The 20326-nt window shown below is 47.9% G+C and overlaps 1 protein-coding gene and 2 non-coding genes across 3 annotated transcripts in view; 2 read left to right on the forward strand and 1 right to left on the reverse strand.

Annotated features, from left to right (window-relative positions):
- Window positions 1-214: 214 nt before the first annotated feature.
- TRNAG-GCC (transfer RNA glycine (anticodon GCC)) lies at window positions 215-286 on the reverse strand. Its single transcript has one exon. It is a non-coding gene; the product is annotated as a tRNA-Gly (tRNA).
- A 10356-nt stretch (window positions 287-10642) lies between these two features.
- The window catches only part of TMEM135 (transmembrane protein 135), a 200758-nt gene continuing 191074 nt past the window's right edge, over window positions 10643-20326 (forward strand). Inside the window, exon 1 of the mRNA XM_056858328.1 lies at window positions 10643-10783. Within this exon, the coding sequence (XP_056714306.1) occupies window positions 10643-10783 (141 nt within the window). The remainder of the gene's footprint in view (window positions 10784-20326) is intronic.
- Window positions 11753-11824, forward strand: TRNAG-ACC (transfer RNA glycine (anticodon ACC)). The gene has a single exon. It is a non-coding gene; the product is annotated as a tRNA-Gly (tRNA).

Here is a 20326-nt window from a genome sequence, read left to right on the forward strand (position 1 = left end):
CTGCGATTAGGATCTTCCATGTCATTTTGGAGCTAAATAACGTCCCACTCTGACCTGGATGGCCCAGGCTAACCTGATGAACACACGAAGCTGCCTTACACTGAATCAGACCCTTGCGCCATCAAAGTCAGCATTGTCTACTCAGACCGGCAGCGGCTCTCCAGGATCTCAGGAATAGGTCTTTTACATCACCTACTTGCCTAGTCCCTTTAACTGGAGATGCCAGGGATGGAACCTGGGACCTTCTGCATGGCAGGCAGATGCTCTACCGCTGAGCCACAGCCCCTCATCACATTTTGGAAGCTAAGCAACGTCAGCCTGGTTAGTACTTGGATGGGAGACCTCCAAGGAAGTCCAGGGTTGCTACACAGAGGCAGGCAATGGCAAACCACCTCTTGCCTTGAAAACCCTACGGGGCCACCATGAGTCACTTGTGACTTAATGGAATTTCCCATCACTAAATGGTGTTCAAGGACATGTCACTAGGGAATAAAGCATTTAATCATGCCTCATCTGTGATTTAAATACCCCTCCTAGCCACAATTAGCACTGTGGGTGGGAAAAGACTGGTTCAAAAGCCTGCACCTGTTTCCTCCTCACCCACGGGGCTGATTCCACCTTCAGAAGGGCTATTTAAATTGTCAACCAGCCATTGGGAGGAAAGGGTTAAACTCCCCACCCGATCTGGATCCTCAAGACAGCGGAGTGTGGATTCATTTCTGGTTTAGCTTTGCCTTTAGTAAGTTGATCAATCGACGGGGCAGTGAGTGAAGGGTTTCATAGTTCTTTGTTAATGCTCTCTCATTTCTGCCGCGATATAATAGGCGACAAAATCAACATTATTTTTAAAATATGCTCTTTCCTTTTCAAAGGAGTGTTCATTGTTATTCAAGTAACAATCTTAGTGTTCCTTCTCTGTCTTAAAATCACTTACTTTGACGTTTTGATCCTAAGCAAACACCTGTTTCGCCAATGAATTAGTTGATGAAGCAGCTAAAAGACAGGCACTGTATTATTTTCCATAGTTGTAAACTATGGTAGAGTCTAGATCAGTGATTCTCAAAGCGCCAGATGCCTCAAGCAGGTCACAAAAAACAGGTCATCTCCAAGGTGGGGTGGGGTGTTCTTTAGCTTACAGGGAAGGGCTGCGGCTCAGAGGTAGAGCATCTGCTTTGCATGCAGAAGGTCCCAGGTTAAATCTCCAATTAAAAGGATCTGGCAGCTGGTGATATGAAAGACCTCTTCCTGAGACCCTAGAGAGCTGCCACCAGTCTGAGTAGAACTGACTATGATGGATGGGCCAAGGCTCTGATTTGGCATAAGGCAGCTTCATGTGTTCGTGAGACTTCTATTTTTCTCTGTCTCTTAGGGATTATCTTGATGGGGCCAACGCATTGGATTAGCACAATACTAAAGTCTTTGTTTCCCATGTCAGCATTGGGATACCCTTAGGGGCATCCGGAGGTGGGAATGTTGTCTGTTGACTTCCTCCTGAGGTGCCTTAAAGCCTATTTAGTTTCATGCAAAGCTGCTTCCTCCACTTTCTGTAGGGTTATTAGGCCACAGTGACGTGACCTGGTGATCCCACCTCTTGCACACTGTGTTTTCATCCTTGCTTATTTCTACCCACACAAGATGGTGGGAGAAAGACTGGGTCCCTATGTGTTATCCAAAAAGCCAAGAACACATTTCATGCAACACGTTTTATTTACTTCATTTATACCCCACCATTCTCCCCAACGGGAGACCCAAGGTGGCATCCGTCATTCTCTTCTCCTCCATTTTATCCGCACAACAACCCTGCGAGGTAGGTGAGGCTGAGAGTGTGTGTGACTGGCCCAAGGTCACCCAGCAATCTTTCATAGCACAAGTGGGGATTCCAACCTGGTTCTCCCAGATCCTAGCCGGACACTGTGATCACTACACCACACTGGTTCCTCAACCAAGCCAATAAGACATAACAATGTGCAAGCTTTTGGGTTCACCTGAACTCTTTATCAGGCCTGTTGCTTTTATGACCCCTGCCCTGCAGCAGCTCGAGTTATGAGTCTTCTTTGCTTGCCACAAGATCTATCACGTACTGGTATGACAAGGTTTTAAAATAATGACCTGAAAAATCTGCTTCCCCCCCTTTTTTAAATTTAGTAATTCCTGTCTTGATGAACCATGCTGGTGAACTGAAAAACTTGCACTGTTATGTGTCATTGAGTTGGTCCTAATAATAATACATGGATTGTGTTGGCTGTTGGGACTCTTATTTTTGAACAGACACTGTACAAAATGCAGGTGTGATCACTTAGTCAAGAATCTTAGCTACTACATGTTTTTGGGGAGCAATCCGTACTTCTTACACGGTCTTCCAAGTGCTGCAAACTAATTTCCCACCAAGGCAACATTGCTAATGTTATATTGTTGTTGTTCATGCTGATGAAGATTCGAATTCCGAATAATCTCTTATTTTTGAATACAGCTTTCCTTATCTCAGCGGACTGTCAAAACATTTAGCAGGCCTACCCAGGAGGATGGTAAATAATGAGGGTGTACGTGAATTTTAATGTTTGTTTTCATGTTTCTCACAGGAATGTTTGATTCTTCAGGGAGATAGCTTTGCAGCCAGAATAATATGGGAAGCCGTATCTCAGGTCCTGAATGGTGGAATTACTGCCAGATACTAAGTTCCTTAGTTACTTTGGCCCTAGAAACAGTTCTCAGGAGTATTTTTTTTTTTTGGAAGCCTGGGAAAATTGTACATACAAACTCTGAGATGCTTGGATTTGTACGCCTAATTTTGTTCCACAAAAAAAACCCCGAAGTATTAATTAGCCATAAGAGAGGCCTAGTTCTCCCTGAGATGACAAACTTCTTCCTGGGAAGTATCACTTCAGATAGCGGTGGGGGAATCTCCCATTTGAATGTTTGTCTATTAAAATTGCCTGCACTTAGAAAAGCAGATACCAGAGAAAAGAGGTCTAAGCCTACAGTTACCCTTGACATGCTAATTTTCTATGCATGAGGATTGGGAGGGGAGGGGGTAATATGGACTCCGTGTGTGTGTGCTGTCAAGTCACAACCAACTTATGGCGACCCCGTAGGGTTTTCAAGGCAAGAGACATTCGGAGGTGGTTTGCCATTGCTTGCCCCTGTGTGGGCTGAGTGAGTTTGGAGAGAACTGTGACTGGCCCGAGGTTGCCCAGCAGGCTTTGTGTGGAGGAGTGGGGAATCGAACCCGGTTCTCCAGATTGGAGTCCATCGCTCTTAACCACTACCCCACGCTGGCGACAACATTGACTCCATCTGAGCTTTCATCTTCAGGGTGATGTGGTTAACTTCTAGATAGTTTTTCCCCCCATCTCTGTGAGGACTGAAATTGAGGGATCATAAAAGAATGGATTCCATGCTTACCAAGTTTTGAGAAGTTGTTCTTGGAACTTTTGGAAATTAGAGTTCTTTCCTCTGTCAGGGAAGCAGGAGTAGAGGAAGAAGAGTTGGTTTTTAATATGCCAATTGTCTCTACCACTTAAGGGAGAATCAAACCGGCTTACAATCACCTTCCTTTCCCCACTACAGACACCCTGTGAGGTAGGTGGGGCTGAGAGAGTGGAACTAGCCCAAGGTCACCCAGCTGGCTTTGTGTGTAGGAGTGGGGAAACAAACCCAGTTCACCAGATTAGCCTCCTCCACTCATGTGGAGAAGTGGGGAATCAAACCCGGTTCTCTAGATCAGAGTCCACCGCTCCAAACCACCGCTCTTAACCATTACACCACGCTGGCTCCCCTACCGTGAAAGCACTGGATTGTTTTTTGGCAAGGAGCTAAAGAAGTCCCAGAAGAATATATACAATGCAGCCCTAAGCAGAGTTACGCCCTTCTAAATCAATTGAAGTGAATAGATTTAGGTGGGTGTAGCTGTTTAGGGTTACATTAACACCTGCTTAAAGTTATAGACATCCAATCATAGAGCTGGGAATGGACCAGTTCCACCAGTGGAATAATATGCTGAGATAACAAATCAATGCCCGAAGGTGAGTGGTGTGTGTGGTGGTGGTGGTGGAAGTGCTGAATATGGGTCAGCATATGATACCTAAAATGCCCTGACCTGGATGGTCTGGCTGGTCCGATCTCATCAGGCCTTGGAAGCTAAGTAGCGTTGGCTCTGGTTGGTACTTGTCTGGGGGACCACTAAGGAAGTCCAGGGTTGCTACACAGAGGCAGGCAATGGCCAACCACTTCTGTTCATCTCTCGCCTTGAAAACCCAGTGGAGGTTGTTATAAGGCTGGTGCAACTTGACACTTTCCACAGAATACTGCCTCAATTCCTTTCTTTTTGTGACATTTGGATTTTGCAGCCTCTTGTAGCAGTGAGTTCCACAGGTCAGGGGCGCATTTGCATGGGAAAGTACTTGTTTAGCCTGAAATAAGAGCTTCTTTGGTTGCAGGGTCTTCTGTTATGTGGGAAAAGGTGGGAGATTGTGAATAAAATACATCATTCAGAAACCCTTTGGTGGGTCTTAACAGTCAATTATTTTTGGGGAAATTGTGTAATTTTTTAGGAAAAGCATTTTGCCAGTTTTCAAAAGTGGAAAGAGTTATGATGAACTAACACACCCTTCCACCTCCTTCCACAATATCTTTGCAAGAAAGGATACACATTTATTGTTGGAGAAAGTCCAGCGTTCTACAAAACTGCAGGATATTACTGAGAATAACAATTCACCCCGTATTTATTTTGGAAAAATGACATCTGGAAAATGGGAACGGCTCCAGTTAATTCTCATACCTTGAAAGATCAGTAGACACGAGGGTATTTTAAGACCATATTATACTTTTAAAGGGGAGGGAACAGAACGAATAACATATAGGGTGTCACGCCACGAAGAAACTGCTTTCCAATAATGTGAAAGGTCTTCAGCGTTTAACACTGAAGTTTGGAAGGAATTCAGAGCAGCGGCAGAATTTCTCTGTTTAAGGATTCCCTGCATGCTTTGCCTCCGTCCGAAAGTAACCTAGACTCAACCTATGCTTCTATTCGTACTGGATAGCAATCTGTACCCAAAGGACCACTTTTGCACATGCAAGTATATGGCTTGGATTGCCGAATGGGTAAACTAACTCCGCTGGAACGCATTGGGTTGCAAGCAACACAACAGCTCTGTCCCCCTGGTGTTTGATCTGTGTTGGCCTCATTCACACTCGCCAGATTTCATGTGTGAATTGGCCCCAGCCCGGGAAAGTCGAGTCACTGTGAGACAATGAAGCAGGTTTAAAAAAAAAACCTGGGGCATTCTGAGCTAGCTTTGCAAAGAGCTTTATTTATTTGCGAGACAGCTTTGTGCAAGCTATATATCTCAGATACCAAGACCACGGTCACACAGCCCAGATAACCTACAAGAACCGATATATATCTCAGACCTCTCCGCTGTACACTTCTGCACTGAGGGGGTGTTGACTTTCTTGTAAGACTCGCTAAAGTATTGTAAAAACTTTTTAAAGCACTTAGGAAAGGCATTCACCCTTTGCTATACAAGAACTAAGCATTAAAGTGCACTGCACTTTCCCCTCTTAACAATATTTGCAAGTACGTAGGGTCATTTTTGCTCCTATGTCAGTGAAGCTCTTGTTTGTCTTGACCAAAACTATCTAATCAACCCCTGGCAAAAATGTCAGTTGCCCAGTGCAAAGTCCATAATGCATTCGATTTCTGAATTATTTCCTTTATTAATATCCCACTTTTCTCTCCCTTTGGGGAGCCAAAGTGGTTAACGATGTTCTCCTCTCCTCCATTTTATACTCACAACAACATTGGGAGGTAGGTTAGCTTGAGAGTGTGCGACTGGCCCACACTCACAAAAGAATGGCAGAGTGGGGATTTGAACCAGATCCTAGTCTGATACTCTAATGACTACACCCCGCTGGATCTCAAAGGCTTGGGGTATCTGTTAACTCTAAAAAATCCCAGCATAACTAGGGAAATAAACCAAAATAGCCAGTATGATTTGAAACATTTTGTAATGTTTATTTATAACATTTCTATCTGGCTTTCCCACTGGTTGCAGGACTCGAAGTGGATCTACAGTTTAAAATGTTAAGTGAACCTCGTGGACAATAAGTGGCAAAGAAGCTCTTACTGGCCACCATAAATGGCCAATGGAAACATCATTGGGTAAGCCAGACTTATCCAATACAAACATATTCATATGATCACAAAAGCTCTTTTGTAAAAAAACACCAACCTTCCTAGAAACAGCACCCCAAAGAGGCTTACATCATTCTCCCCTCGTCTATTTTATCCTCACAAGAACCCTGCAAGGTAGGGTAGGATGTGATTGGCCCAAGGTCATCCTGCAAGCTGGATTTGAACCTGGATCTCTCAGGGCCTAATTTGACACTCTAACCCAGGGGTCCCCAACCTTATTGAGCCTGCGGGCACCTTCTGAATTCTGACACAGTGTGGTGAGCCCAACCACAGAACGGCTGCCACAGGAGGCAAAGCCAGTCACAAAACGGCAACCACAGCTTACCTTCAGTCACAGTGAAGATCCTTGTGCTGTGGTGGCAGCTGCCGTCAAAGCAATGTCTTAAAAAATCTGCACAGCCAAGCAGAAGCCTTGCTGAGCAAAAGCCCCCCCCACTTCCTGAAAACTCTTGGTGGGTGCCAGGAAAGGTGTTGGCACGTGCCATGGCGCCCACGGGAACCACGCTGGGGACCCTGCTCTAACCAGTACACCACACTGGCTCTTCAGCAAGTTGGCTCACTCACTACAGAATATAAATGTTCTTTTTTAAAAGTTTCTTTTAGTACTGCATTTACTCAAAAGGAACATGACCCTGAGGTGGCCCCCCACAATGTTATACACAAAAAGGGTTTTTTAAAATTATTGGCCATAATTGTAACTTAACTGTGATTTAAGGTGATCCCCCCCTTTTAATGGCAGACTTGGGGGAAAAACCTATCTTGCATTTGAGTAAACACTGTACATTTTTATCTGACTCTCCCTCCAAGAAGCTTGGGGCTGTGCACACTGTTTGCCCCTCTTCTATTTTATCCTCATAACAACCCTGTGAGGTAGGTCAGGCAGAGCAAAAATGACTAGTCCAAGGTCATTCAATAATTGCAGTAGGGATTTGAGTCCAGCCCTTCCAAATGGTAATTTGACATTCTCACCACTCCCTCAGACTGGGTGGCACTGAACTGCTGTTTTATGCATGTTTATGTATATTAATTTGGCAGCAGTTGGGAGTGGTCCATATCTGCCACGCTGGGGCCATTTACTTTCCTGACTGGGCCTTGCTTTCATCTGTGCCACTCTCGTGCATCTGGCAAAGGGGGTTCAGGCTCCTGAAACCTTCTGTCACAATAGAATCATAGTGATGGAAGGGGCCATAGAGGCCATCTAGTCCAGCCCCCTGCTCAATGCAGGATCAGCCTAGAGCATCCCTGACAAGTGCTTGTCCAGCCTCTGCTTACAGACTGCCAGTGAGGGGGAACTCACCACCTCCCTAGGTATCCAATTCCACTGTTGAACAACTCTTACTGTAAAAAGCTTTTTCCTAACATCCAGCCGGTACCTTTCTGCCCACAATTTAAAGCCATTATTGCGAGTCCTATCCTCTGCTGCCAACAGGAACGGCTCCCTGCCCTCCTCTAGGTGACAGCCTTTCAAATACTTAAAGAGCACGATCATGTTCCCCCTCAACCTCCTCTTTTCCAGACTGAACATTCCCAACTCCCTCAGCCTTTCCTTAAAGGGCTTGGTCATAGATTGGTCGGTCTTTACATTGTCTCTCCGCTGCCTAGTTCCACTCCTATTACCCTGTGCACAGTGTTGCCGCTGCAAACAACCAGAGTAGGTGCAGGGCAAAATCCGCAATTGGGTACGCAGCATTAAAAAAAAAGAAGGCCTACAGAAAGGCATCTAGCAGGTTGAGGGAAGCTCACGCTGTACTTAACAGATACTACAGGATTACCAAACCCCCATGCTGTGGGCAGAGGGAGGAGAACAGACTGTTCGGGGCAAGAGCCAAATGTTTGTAACTGGCAACTTCTTCCCTCGTTATCACTACCCTGCAAAGATGCTGCCGTGGGCAGTGTGGGTGCTTTGCAGGCACCCATGCACACAATACATACTCTGGTGTTGCAGTTTGCACCCTGCCTTCCTCAAGTAAGTCTGCCTGCATTACCCACGCTGATTTCCATTGCTTGCACCACGCATGCTTTGCATGCGTGTATAAGCCACTTTTTGTCGGTTGCGCCGCCGTGCATAAGCCCCTTTGGCACCACGTGCTTTGCCTAGTCCCTTAGGCATACTCTTTACATAGACCTACTTACATCCACGCATAACCCACTAGGGTTCTTGCTTGCCCCGTACTCAGTGGTGGACTTGCGCTGCCAAACATTAAACTCTATTATCAGGCAGCTTCTTTAGTATCACTAACAGAATGGATAATCAATCCCGAAGAAAGGAAGATTAGACTGGGAAAAGCGGGCACCGATCAAGGCTTTCACTCTCTGCTGTGGAGAAAGAAAGTTAAAAATGTGCTTCACGAAAACAGCACAGCGAAAATTAAAATTAAGGGCATCTTAGCCATCTTCTGGGGATGGAATAGGGGTCACTGGGGGTGTGTGGGGGAGGTAGTTGTGAATTTCCTGCATTGTGCAGGGGGTTGGACTAAATGACCCTGGTGGTCCCTTCCAATTTATATGATTCTATGAAATAATAACAATGAAAATGCAATAGACAAACAACGCCCCCTAACCCACCTTTCCCTACCTTTGGGAAGAAGGGGGCGGGGAGATTTTGCATGAGCGACAGCTCAGGTGACCCCAGAGGCAAAATTAATTAATAGTAATAATGCTAATGCAATAGACAAACAACAGCCATCTAACCCACCTTTCCCTACCTACAAGAAATGGAGGGGAGAGGGCGAGGAGGTTTTGCATGAGCGACAGCTCAGGGGCCCCTATGGGCAAAATTAATTAATAATGATAATGCGATAGACAAACAACACCCCCTCCAACCCACCTTTCTTATGGTAGGTTTTGCTATGGGAAGCAGGGGGCGGGAGGGTAGGGAGGTTTTGCATGAGTGACAGCCCAGGTTGCCCCCAAGGACAAAATTAATAATAATAATAATGGTAATGATGATGCAATCGAAAAGCAGCACCCTCCTTACCTATGGAAAGCGGGGGGGGGAGGGGCGGGGGGAGGAGGGAAGAAAGGTTTTGCACAAGAGACAGCCCAGGTCGCCCCAAGGGCAACAATTAATAATAATAATGTTAATGCAATAGACAAAGAACACCCCCTCCAACCCACCTTTCTAGGCGGGGAGGTTTTGCACGAGCGACAGCCCACGTTGCCCAAAAGGACAAAATTAATAATAATGATAATGCAACAGACAAACCGCAACCCCTCCAACCCACCTTTCCCTACCTATGGGAAGCAAGGGGCCAGGGAGGTTTTGCACGAGCAACAGCCCAGGTTATTAATAATAATAATGCAAGTGAAAAGCAACACCGTCCAACCCACCTTTCCCTACCTATGGGGAGCAAGGGGCCAGGGTGGTTTTGCACGAGCAACAGCCCAGGTTATTAATAATAATAATGCAAGAGAAAAGCAACCCCCCCAACTCACCTTTCCCTACCTATGGGAAACAAGGAGCCAGGGCCGTTTTGCACGAGCAACAGCCCAGGTTATTATTAATAATAATGCAAGAGAAAAGCAACACCGTCCAACCCACCTTTCCCTACCTATGGGAAGCAAGGAGCAAGGGCAGTTTTGCACGAGCAACAGCCCAGGTTAATAATAATAATGCAAGAGAAAAGCAACAGATTTGTTATGCCAATAAAGGTTTTTGAATTGAATTGAGAAAAGCAACACCGTCCGACCCACCTTTCCCTACCTACGGGAAGCGGGGGAGGGCGGGGAGGTTTTGCACGAGCAACAGCCCAGGTTATTAATAATAATAACAATGCAAGAGAAAAGCAATACCGTCCAACCCACCTTTCCCTACCTATGGGAAGCAAGGGGCCAGGGCGGTTTTGCACGAGCAACAGCCCAGGTTATTAATAATAATAATAATGCAAGAGAAAAGCAACACCGTCCAACCCACCTTTCCCTACCTATGGGAAGCAAGGGGCCAGGGCGGTTTTGCACGAGCAACAGCCCAGGTTATTAATAACAATAACGCAAGAGAAAAGCAACACCGCCCAACCCTACCTAAGGGAAGCGGGGGAGGTTTCGCACGAGCGACGGCCTCGGCGTCTCCCACCCCCCCCTCCACTCCACCCCCGAGGGCAGCCAGGGGCGGCCAAGGCGCACGTGCGGGCCGCTCGAGCCGGGCTCCCTCCACCCCCTCCCGCGGCGCCGGCGGGGACCCGCCTCCGGATTGGCTGAGCCGCCTCGCGCGAGCCGAAGCCTGGCGATAGGGGGACGGGGTTGAGGAGGGGAGGAGGGGGCGGAGCTGGCCGGGAGTAACCCCGCGGCCGGCTTCTCTCTCTCTCTCTCCCCCCCGCCCCCTCCCTCGCGCGACCTTCCGCCAGCCTGGCGCGTGCGCGCGCGCTCTCCCTCATCCCTCGCGCGCTCTCTCTCTCTCTCTCGGCGTCTGCCCCCCCCCCTCCGCTCCCCTCAGACGGCGGCGGGGCAAAGATGGCGGCGCTGAGCAAATCCATCCCCCACAGCTGCTACGAGATCGGGCACACCTGGCACCCTCACTGCGGGAGGGCCTTCCTGAACATCACCCAGGGGGCGCTGGGAGAGTCGCTCCGGATCTATGGGACCCTCTACCTGGTGAGGAGACCCCTGTGCCCCCCTTCCCCTGAGGGGGGGAGGGGTAGGTGGGTGTCTAAGGGGGAGGGAGAGGCCAGACCCGGGGTGGAGGTGGGGGGGGTGTCGAATGCTTTCTGGAGGGGGGAGGACTGAGGGGTTGGAGGGGCAGGCAGTGAAGGGGGGAGGGGCTGTGGCTCAGTGGTAGAGCCTCTGCTTGGCATGCAGAAGGTCCCAGGTTCAATCCCCGGCCTCTCCAGTTAAAGGGACTGGGCAAGGAGGTGATGTGAAAGACCCCTGCCTGAGACCCTGGAGAGCCATGGAGAGGGGCTGTGGCTCAGCGATAGAGCATCTGCTTGGCATGCCGAAGGTCCCAGGTTCAATTCCCGGCCTCTCCAGTTAAAGGGACGAGGCAAGCAGGTGATGGGAAAGACCTCAGCCTGAGATCCTGGAGAGCCGCTACCGGACTGAATAGACAATATTGACTTTGATGGCCAAGGGTCTTATTCAGTAGAAGGCAGCTTCATGTGTCCATAGCTTTACTCATGTTCTGAGGAGGGGCTGTGGCTCAGTGGTAGAGCCTCTGCTTGGCATGCAGAAGGTCCCAGGTTCAATCCCCGGCATCTCCAGTTAAAGGGACTGGGAAGCAGGTGATGTGAAAGACCTCTACCTTGAGACCCTGGAGAGCCATGGAGAGGGGCCGTGGCTCAGTGATGGAGCATCAGCTTGGCATGCAGAAGGTCCCAGGTTCAATTCCCGGCCTCTCCAGTTAAAGGAGCTAGGCGAGTTGGTGATGGGAAAGACCTCTGCCTGAGACCCTGGAGAGCCGCTGCCCGTCAATACTGACTTCGATGGACCAAGGGTCTGATTTAGTATAAGGCAGCTTCATGTGTTCAATTGCCTAAAAAGTGTCACTATTTCATCAACAGAAAAGAGCAAGAGTCCAGTAGAACCTTAAAAGACTAACGTTGCTTAGCTTCCAAAATGTGATGAGGGGCTGTGGCTCAGCGGTAGAGCATCTGCCTACCATGCAGAAGGTCCCAGGTTCCATCCCCGGCATCTCCAGTTAAAGGGACTAGGCGAGTAGGTGATGGGAAAGACCCCTGCCTGAGACCCTGGAGAGCCACGGAGAGGGGCCGTGGCTCAGTGGTAGAGCATCTGCTTGGCATGCAGAAGGTCCCAGGTTCAGTCCCTGGCATCTCCAGTTAAAGGGACTAGGCGAGTAGGTGATGGGAAAGACCTCCGCCTGAGACCCTGGAGAGCCGCTGCCGGTCTGAGTAGACAATACTGACTTCGATGGGCCAAGGGTCTGATTCAGTATAAGGCAGCTTCATGTGTTCATGATGGAAAAGGGTGGAGGATCAAAGATGGGGGTGGAGGATCATGGTATCATAGAGTTGGAAGGGACCACCAGGGTCATCTAGTCCAGCCCCCTGCACAATGCAGGACATTCACACCTCTCCGCACACACATCCCAGTGATCCATGCCCAGAAGATGGCCAAGATGCCCTCCCTCTCATGCTGATGGGCTTTCTGTGAGGGTAAAGAAGAAGAGTAGGAGCCCTGTGGCGCAGAGTGTTAAGCTGCAGTACTGCAGTCAAAAGCTCTGCTCATGACCTGAGTTCGATCCCGACGGAAGTCGGCTCAAGGTTGACTCAGCCTTCCATCCTTCCGAGGTCGGTAAAATGAATACCCAGCTCGCTGGGGGTAAAGGGAAGATGACTGGGGAAGGCACTGGCAAACCACCCCGCAAACCAAGTCTGCCTTGGAAACGTCGGGATGTGTCGTCACCCCATGTGTCAGGAATGACCCGGTGCTTGCACAGGGGACCTTTACCTTTATAAAGAAGAAGAGTTGGATTTTATATGCCTACTTTCTCTACCACTTAAGGAAGAATCAAGCTGGTTTACAATTGCCTTCCCCTCCCCACAACAGACACCCTGTGAAGTTGGTGGGGCTGAGAGAGTTGAGAGAGAGCTGTGACTAGCCCAAGGTCACCCAGCTGGCTTCATGTGGAGGAGTGGGGAAACCAACCCAAGTCACCAGATTAGCGCCCGTTGCTCATGTGGAGAGTTTTTGCCTTTCTCTGGGCATAGAGCAAGGGTCACTGGGGGTGTGGGGGGGAGGTAGTTGTGAATATCCTGTATGACTCTATGATAAGTTTAAGAGTTGGTTTTTATAACCTGCCTTTTGCTCAAAGCAGCTTCCAGTCACCCTCCCCTTCACACAGCAGACACCCTGTGAGGTAGGTGGGACTGAGAGAGTTCAGAGAGAACTGTGACTAGCCCAAGGTCACCCAACAGACTTCATGCGGAGGAGTGGGGAAACCAACCTGCTTCCTCAGATTAGAGTCCACCACTCACGTGGAGGAGTGGGGAATTGAACCCAGTTCTCCAGATTAAATTAGAGGGTGAGATGAAATGGGTTAGGAGTGGCGAGGAGGAAGCTGAGAGGTGGGGGTGCTTCATGGTGGGGGGCAGTGGGTATGTACGCGGGTGGAGTCATGGCTCTGGGGGAAGGGCATCCGCCATGGAGGAGGTCCCCAGGTTCAGTCTCTGGCATCTCCTAGCCAGGAGGGTGAAGTGCAACACTGAGGCCAGGCAGGGCAAGATGGGGGGTGGGGGCAGAGCATCCGCTTAGGGTGCTGAAGGTGTCGACTTCAATCCTCACTATCTCCATTTGAAACTGTATGTTTATAGGGGATGTGAAATGCCGCTCTACCTGAGGCCCTGGCGAGCTGCTGTCAGTCAGAGCTCTGACCTAGCTAGACTAAGGGAAATTTCACACATACTGAATAATGCACTTTCAGTGCGCTTTAACGATTGTTTGCAAGTGGATTTTTGCCATTTCACACAGTAAAATGCAGCTGTGGGGTGCATTGAAGCTGGATTAAAAATGCATTATTCGGTATGTGTGAAAAGAGCCCCAGTGTCTGATCCAGTTAGCAGCAGCTTCAGATGTTCATGTGGATCTGTTTGTGGAGCAGTTAGGTATAGTGAAGCTGGGTTGATAGCTGAAGAGCCTTAAAGGCCGGAAATACTACCCTCCCCCTATGCATTGTGGAGAACTTGAAAGCTTATATGCTTTTTTGTGGCCTTTGGGAGGACCATAGTAAATGGTGCTCTGTGACTTTTGACTCCCACTGCCCCCTAAGTTGCGCATTTCCAATTGTCACTCAGGTTTGAAGAACACGGGAGACATACTGGGGACCAAGGTGTGTCATTGGTAGGTCTGCCAACCTCCAGGTACTAGCTGGGGATCTCCTGCTATTACAACTGATCTCCAGCGGATAGAGCAGGGGTGGGGAACGTCAGGCCTGGGGGCCGTTTAAGGCCCGCAAAATCATTTGGTTTGGCCCTTCGAGGGTCCTGGCAGATCTCTAGCTCAAAAGGATCTAAGACTGGCGACCAACCTGTGGCACCAGGTGGGTGAGTGCGCCACCAGTTGGATGCCTGCCTGCTTGCCTGCACCGGGGGTGGGGGTCATCCGGGGCAGCTGCCTGCTTAGGGCTTAGTCGGCTAATTTTTAAGTTGATAATTTTGTATGGCCTGTGGATGATGTTATAAATATCCAAATGGCCCTTGGTTGAAAAAAGGTTCCCCACCCCTGGGATAGAGATTAGTTCACCTGGAGAAAATGGCCGTTTTGGCAATTGGACTCTATGGCATTGAAGTCCCTTCCCTCCCCAAACCCTACCCTCCTCAGGCTCCACCCCAAAAACCTCCCACTGGTGGCCAAGAGGGACCTAGCAACCCTAATCATTGGACAGCATCAGTGGTATCTGAGGATACTTCCGGTTTCTGAGAGTTGAAGGCTTGTTTGGCAGTCTTTGGCTTTCGTTATACGTTGTTTTTTATGTAAGCTGTCCCCAGTTCAATTTTGTCTCTATCAGTAGATGTTCAGAGTTCAAGTGATAATTATCTTCATAGCCTTAGAGGTATAAATGCATTTTGACGTTGTGTACATGAGCAATGGTTAGAGTCCACATAGTGTGGTAACAAATGAGCAGAAAGTCACCAGTTCAAATCTAGTCTTGGCCATAAACTCTCTGGGTGGCTACTAGGTAAGCCGCTATTTTGCTCAGCCTCCTGTCTGCAAAATGGGTGCGATGAAGCCGTCTTCCCTTACAAGGACTGTTGTAAGGGCTGCTGAAATCAAGTATGTGAAACCCTGTTTTAATGTTAATTGATTACATTTATTTTTTACAACTCGTCAATTCATGCAAAGAGAGACTTGCTCAAAGCCGTTCAGCGAGCATGGACTGAATCTCTATACAGTGTTCTGTACATTATGTCATGTTAACTTTGATGCTTGAGAGATTCTTAAGCTGTGAAAATTGTACCTTAGTACAGTGAAAGCATTCCATTAAGCTATGTACTAACAAAGTGCTTAAGCGTTCTTCCCCTTTCATGAAAAGTCATTGCAAACTGCTTGTAAAGCTTGCAGGCGTGAGCCGAAAGCCTGTAGCCAGTGAGTTGTGTAGATTTGCTGCCACAAGCATGCAAAAGACTATTCAGTCTTTTGATGCATCATCACCAACATGTCTGTTTGACTGTGTGTCTTGGTGGTGTGTGTTTGTGTAAATCTGAACACTGGATATGGTGTTGGGGGCACATGAGTGGCAGATGTTCAGTAGTAAAGCACGGCTTTTGCATCTGTACTCTGGGGCCATGCCAGAATTTTTGTATGTGAAATGTAGTCATAACCATGCAATTTTACTATTTTAATGCATTAGTCTCTAATCTTCATATGTGCTTGGTAGATTTCCTAATGCCATGCAAGTAAGTATTTAAATTGGTTTGGTAAAGGATTGTGTTGAGATCATGCAAGTGTGAAGGGAGTGTGCACCAGCTACGCAGTCGTGTGGTTCAGCTTCTTGAAATTAATAGGTTGGTGTATGTTTATCCCTTATGTCAGACTGTGCCTTGTTGGTTTTGAAGAACACCATTCAGCGTAAGGTTGACTCTGATCCCCTTCCTGAAATGAATTCATATTTCCTATTTCTTCTGGCCATTTCGTACTACTTTATAGGAACACCTAAGCCAGTGTGGTGTAGTGGTTAAGAGCAGCGGACTCTAATCTGGAGAACCGGGTTTGTTTCCCCACTCCTCCACATGAAGCCTGCTGGGTGATCTTGGGCCAGTCACAGTTCTCTCAGAACTCTCTCAGCCCCACCTGCCTCACAAGGTGCCTGTTGTGGGGAGAGGAAGGGAAGGTGATTGTAAGCCACTTTGAGACTCTTTTAAGGTAGAGAAAAGTGGAGTATTAAAATTAGCTCTTCTTCTAATTCACTGAATTAGCCACTGAAATATTTCTGTCCAGCTACTGTCTGCTGTGGGGAGGGGAAGGGAAGGTGATTGTAAGCTGGTTTGAGTCTCCTTAGAAAAGTAGAGAAAATCGGAGTATAAAAACCAACTCTTCTTCCTATCTCATACAAAGCATGGCCAACATTGGAAAAATGCCTGGGTTTCTCTTCCTCTTTTACAATTTTTTTTTTGGGGGGGGGCTGTTGAAGATGGCTGCAGCCTTTCTGTAGCAACCAGCCTTGCTTGCTCTGCAGTCAGTCTACCTTTGAGACCCCTCTCATTGTGTGAGTGGTTGGGAGAGGTGAAAGATTTGTGTGCAGTTACCACAAAACCCAGTGAGGTGGAGTAGAAATGGGAAGACATTAGGGAACATCAGGGTGGGGGGAAAAAGACTGAAAGGAAAAAAAAAGGAAACAAGAGTTAGAGATGTTGAGTGATTTGTGGTCTGCAGAAGGAGGAAGAAAAGACAGTGAGCAGATCGTGCACTGTGAAGAGAGCTCTGGGATGTGGAGGGGAAAAGGGTGACATGGGGCTCATCTTCAGGGTAAGAAAGAGGTGGGAATGTAGCCGAGCTAGAGTTGCAGAGAAGAAGAAGAGTTGGTTTTTTATATGCCGACTTTCTCTACCACTTAAGGAAGAATCAAACCGGCTTACAATCACCTTCCCTTCCCCGCAGCAGACACCCTGTGAGGTAGGTGGGGCTGAGCTCTAAGAGAACTGTGACTAGCTCAAGGTCACCCAGGTGGCTTTGTGTGTAGGAGTGGAGAAACAAATTCAGTTCACCAGATTAGCATTCGCCGCTCATGGGGAGGAGTGGGGAATCGAACCTGGTTCTCCAGATCAGAGTCCACCACTCCAAACCACTGCTCTTAACCACTACACCATGCTGGCGCAAAGAACAGAAAGTGTGAGCTCTGGGGTGAGAAAGAAAAAGAGAGAGATTGCTATGGGACAGCATCAACTATTTCATTTCTCCCCACTTGACTGGCATCTCACTTCCTAGCAGAGTGCTGGTTGGGTGGGAAAGACTCTTGCTGTTGGCCATGAATCAGAGTGTTCATGCCCACTTCCCAACCGTGTGGGGTTGCTGCATGAGTTAACTCCTAAATGGTGGTGTGTGTCTGTGGGGCCCTTTTGTGAAGGATCCATGATGTTTCCTACAATTAGGGGGAGAATCATGTTTAGCGGTTTATCTACTCCTAGACTTTGTTGGTCTCCCATCCAAGTACTAACCAGGGCCAACCCTACTTAGTTTCTAAGATCTGACTGGATTGGGCTAACCTGGGCTATCCAGGTCAGGGCAGTTCACTCCTAGGAACTCTAATTGAATGAATGAGTTTTATTTGCATGTAGCCACAGGCCATTATAAACATGTAGGAACACCAATTTCTTGTCTGGTACCAAAGAGATCCAGTCCTAATGCAGTCATAATTATAAAAAATATTGCCGCCAAGTCACAGCTGACTTACAGCGACCACATAGGCGTTTCAAGGCAAGAGACATTTGGAGGTGCCTCCGCGTCACGACCCTGGTATTCCTTGGAGGTCTTCCATCAAAATACTAGCCAGGGCCGACCCTGCTTAGCTTCTGAGATCTGATGAGATCAGGCTAGCCTGGGGCTATTCAGGTCAGAGCACATCATAGCATGATAGAAAATGGAACTGTTTCTCATTCTATTTTGCAACAGAGAGGAGCGTTCCATAGACATAGGAGAGGAGAGTGCACCCCTCAATGTCCATAAACAATAATAGCTAACGGCAAACTTCACTTGAATGCTGGAAATTCAGGTTTTATGTGACGCCGATCTTTTGCTATTTCTGTAAACAGCTCTGAAAGTTTTTCCCCACCCCTTTTCAGCTGGCCTCTTTGTAGAAGTTATTAACCAATATGGATGTTTTGCGCTGTCTCTGTACAAAGTCCTGCTGCCTCAGCTGCCTCTGAGACCTTGTAGGCTGTGCTATGTACTGGCAATGAAACTTTTTTCTTGGCCCTTGGTTTTAAAATGTAGTTGAAAGGCGTCTGGCTGTATTGGTTTGAGGATACTGGGGGATAGATGCCTCCATGGGGTATATACTATGAACTCTGCCATGGTTACGGATTCCAGGCAGACATGCCTTGTGCAAACTCCCACAATTGTACTCAAGGCAAGCTCCTGCTCACATTGCCTCAATGTTCTGTAGCAAAGTTAATCTCAGGTGTAGCATCGTGCTAAGTAGCTTTGTGCTTGTTTGGTAGCCACTTGGTAGTTGGCTGCTTGCAGCTGCTTTTGCTCAGTCCAAAGGCTAAATAATGTCGTTTTCTGGAAAAGAGGCAGTATTACTCATGGTCATGGTAGTTTGAGAGCCAGCATGGTGTAGTGGTTAAGAACGGTGGTTTGGAGTGGTGGAATCTGATCTGGAGAACCGGGTTTGATTCCCCACTCCTCCACTTGAGCGGCGGAGGCTAATCTGGTGAACTGGATTTATTTCCCTACTCCTACACATGAAGCCGCCCTGACCTGGATGGCCCAGGCTAGCCTGATCTCGTCAGATCTCAGAAGCTAAGCAGGGTCAGCCCTTGTTAGTATTTGGATGGGAGACCACCAAGGAATACCAGGGTTGCTATACAGAGGAAGGCACTGGCAAACCACCTCTGTTAGTCTCGTGCCATGAAAACCCCAAAAAGGGGTCGCCATAAGTCGGCTGAGACTTGACGGCACTTTACATACACCAGGAGCGGGGAATGTCAGGCCCGGGGGCCGTATAAGGCCCGCGAAATAATTTGGTCTGGCCCTTCATGGGTCCTGGAAGATCTCTAGCTCAGAAGGATGTTGCCCTGCCTGAATTTCTTGGGCCCAGCTGGGGACAGCAGAGCTCAAAAGTGAGTTGCTCTATGGGGCAGACACTCGGAGCTGTCTCTGGTCATGCCTTTTGGCTAAATGTTTGACCAAATATAGCAGGCTAATTTTTAAGTTGATAATTTTGTATGGTCTGCGAATGATGTTATAAATATCCAAATGGCCCTTGGCAGAAGAAAGGTTGCCCACCCCTGACATACACACACACACACGAAGCCAGCTGGGTGATCTTGGGCTAGTCACACTCTCTCACCCCCACCTACCTCACAGGGTGTCTGTTGTGGTGAGGGGAAGGGAAGATGATTGTAAGCCGGTTTGATTCGTCCTTAAGTAGTAGAGAAAGTCGGCATATAAAAACCTCTTCTTCGTCATGAGTGTATAGCACAGAATCACTTGCAGTTTATCTCCTCTGTGTGATCACAATTGGATGAATCCTTTAAATGACCAACACTGGACAGAATTCAGTGCCTGCTTTTTGTGTCTGCACAGTCAGTGGCTTCTGTCTCTGAGAAGTTATTGCGAGAACTGATCACAAGATTGGGTGGGTTTGTGGTCATACAAGGCGTGCAGGGGGACTCCTAAGCAGTAAGTCTCAATTTAAAAATCTCTCCCCCCCTTCTTTTTACTGTGTGACTTTTAAAATTGGAGGTGGCAGTGAGGTGGTGCTGGTGGCTGGGAGAAAGCAGTTTGTGTGAGACTGGGAAAATTGTGCATATCAAGACACTAATCTGAATGATTGACTTCCTGGTTGCAACAGGTGAGCAGGGCATGAAATGAATGGGCAGGTGTTTGACCATAACTACTTGCTGCTTGCACTTTGAAAAGAGCAGTTTAGCAGGGGGGGGGGCGTGGCCAGCTGGCCAGCCAACACATTTTTAAAAACTGCTATAGTAAGCTTTCTTAATCAAGGAATGTTATGATTTCATCTATGCTGTAGGAAGGAAGGTTCGTTCAAGCTGCAGGGCACTACGAAGATGAGTTTTTTTGTTTTGTGTTGATATTCTATTGTTTTATATTCAGCGATGATAAAATTTGCCCTGATCTGGATAGCCCAGGCTAGCCTGATCTCGTCAGATCTTGGAAGCTAAGCAGGGACAACCCTGGTTAGTATTTGGATGGGAGACCACCAAGGAAATTACTGCTGCTCCACAGAAGGCAGGCAGTGGCAAACCACCTCTGAACATCTCTTGCCTGGAAAACCCTAAGAGGGCACCATAAGTCAGCTAAGACTTGGTGGCAATTTCCGCCAGCACCATGATAAAAATTTCCCATGTACAGTACCAGTACATATTAAAATATACGAGGAAATTTGGTTTCAAGGTGTCAGTATTATGAAGAAATTATTGAAAATAAGTAGTCTGTAGTACCTGAAGATTCTGAAAACATTCCAGAGGATGGGGATTCTGAATTGCATTGGGGCCCAGT

The sequence above is a fragment of the Euleptes europaea genome, chromosome 12 (genome assembly GCF_029931775.1).
Source record: "Euleptes europaea isolate rEulEur1 chromosome 12, rEulEur1.hap1, whole genome shotgun sequence".
NCBI classification, from domain to species: domain Eukaryota; kingdom Metazoa; phylum Chordata; class Lepidosauria; order Squamata; family Sphaerodactylidae; genus Euleptes; species Euleptes europaea.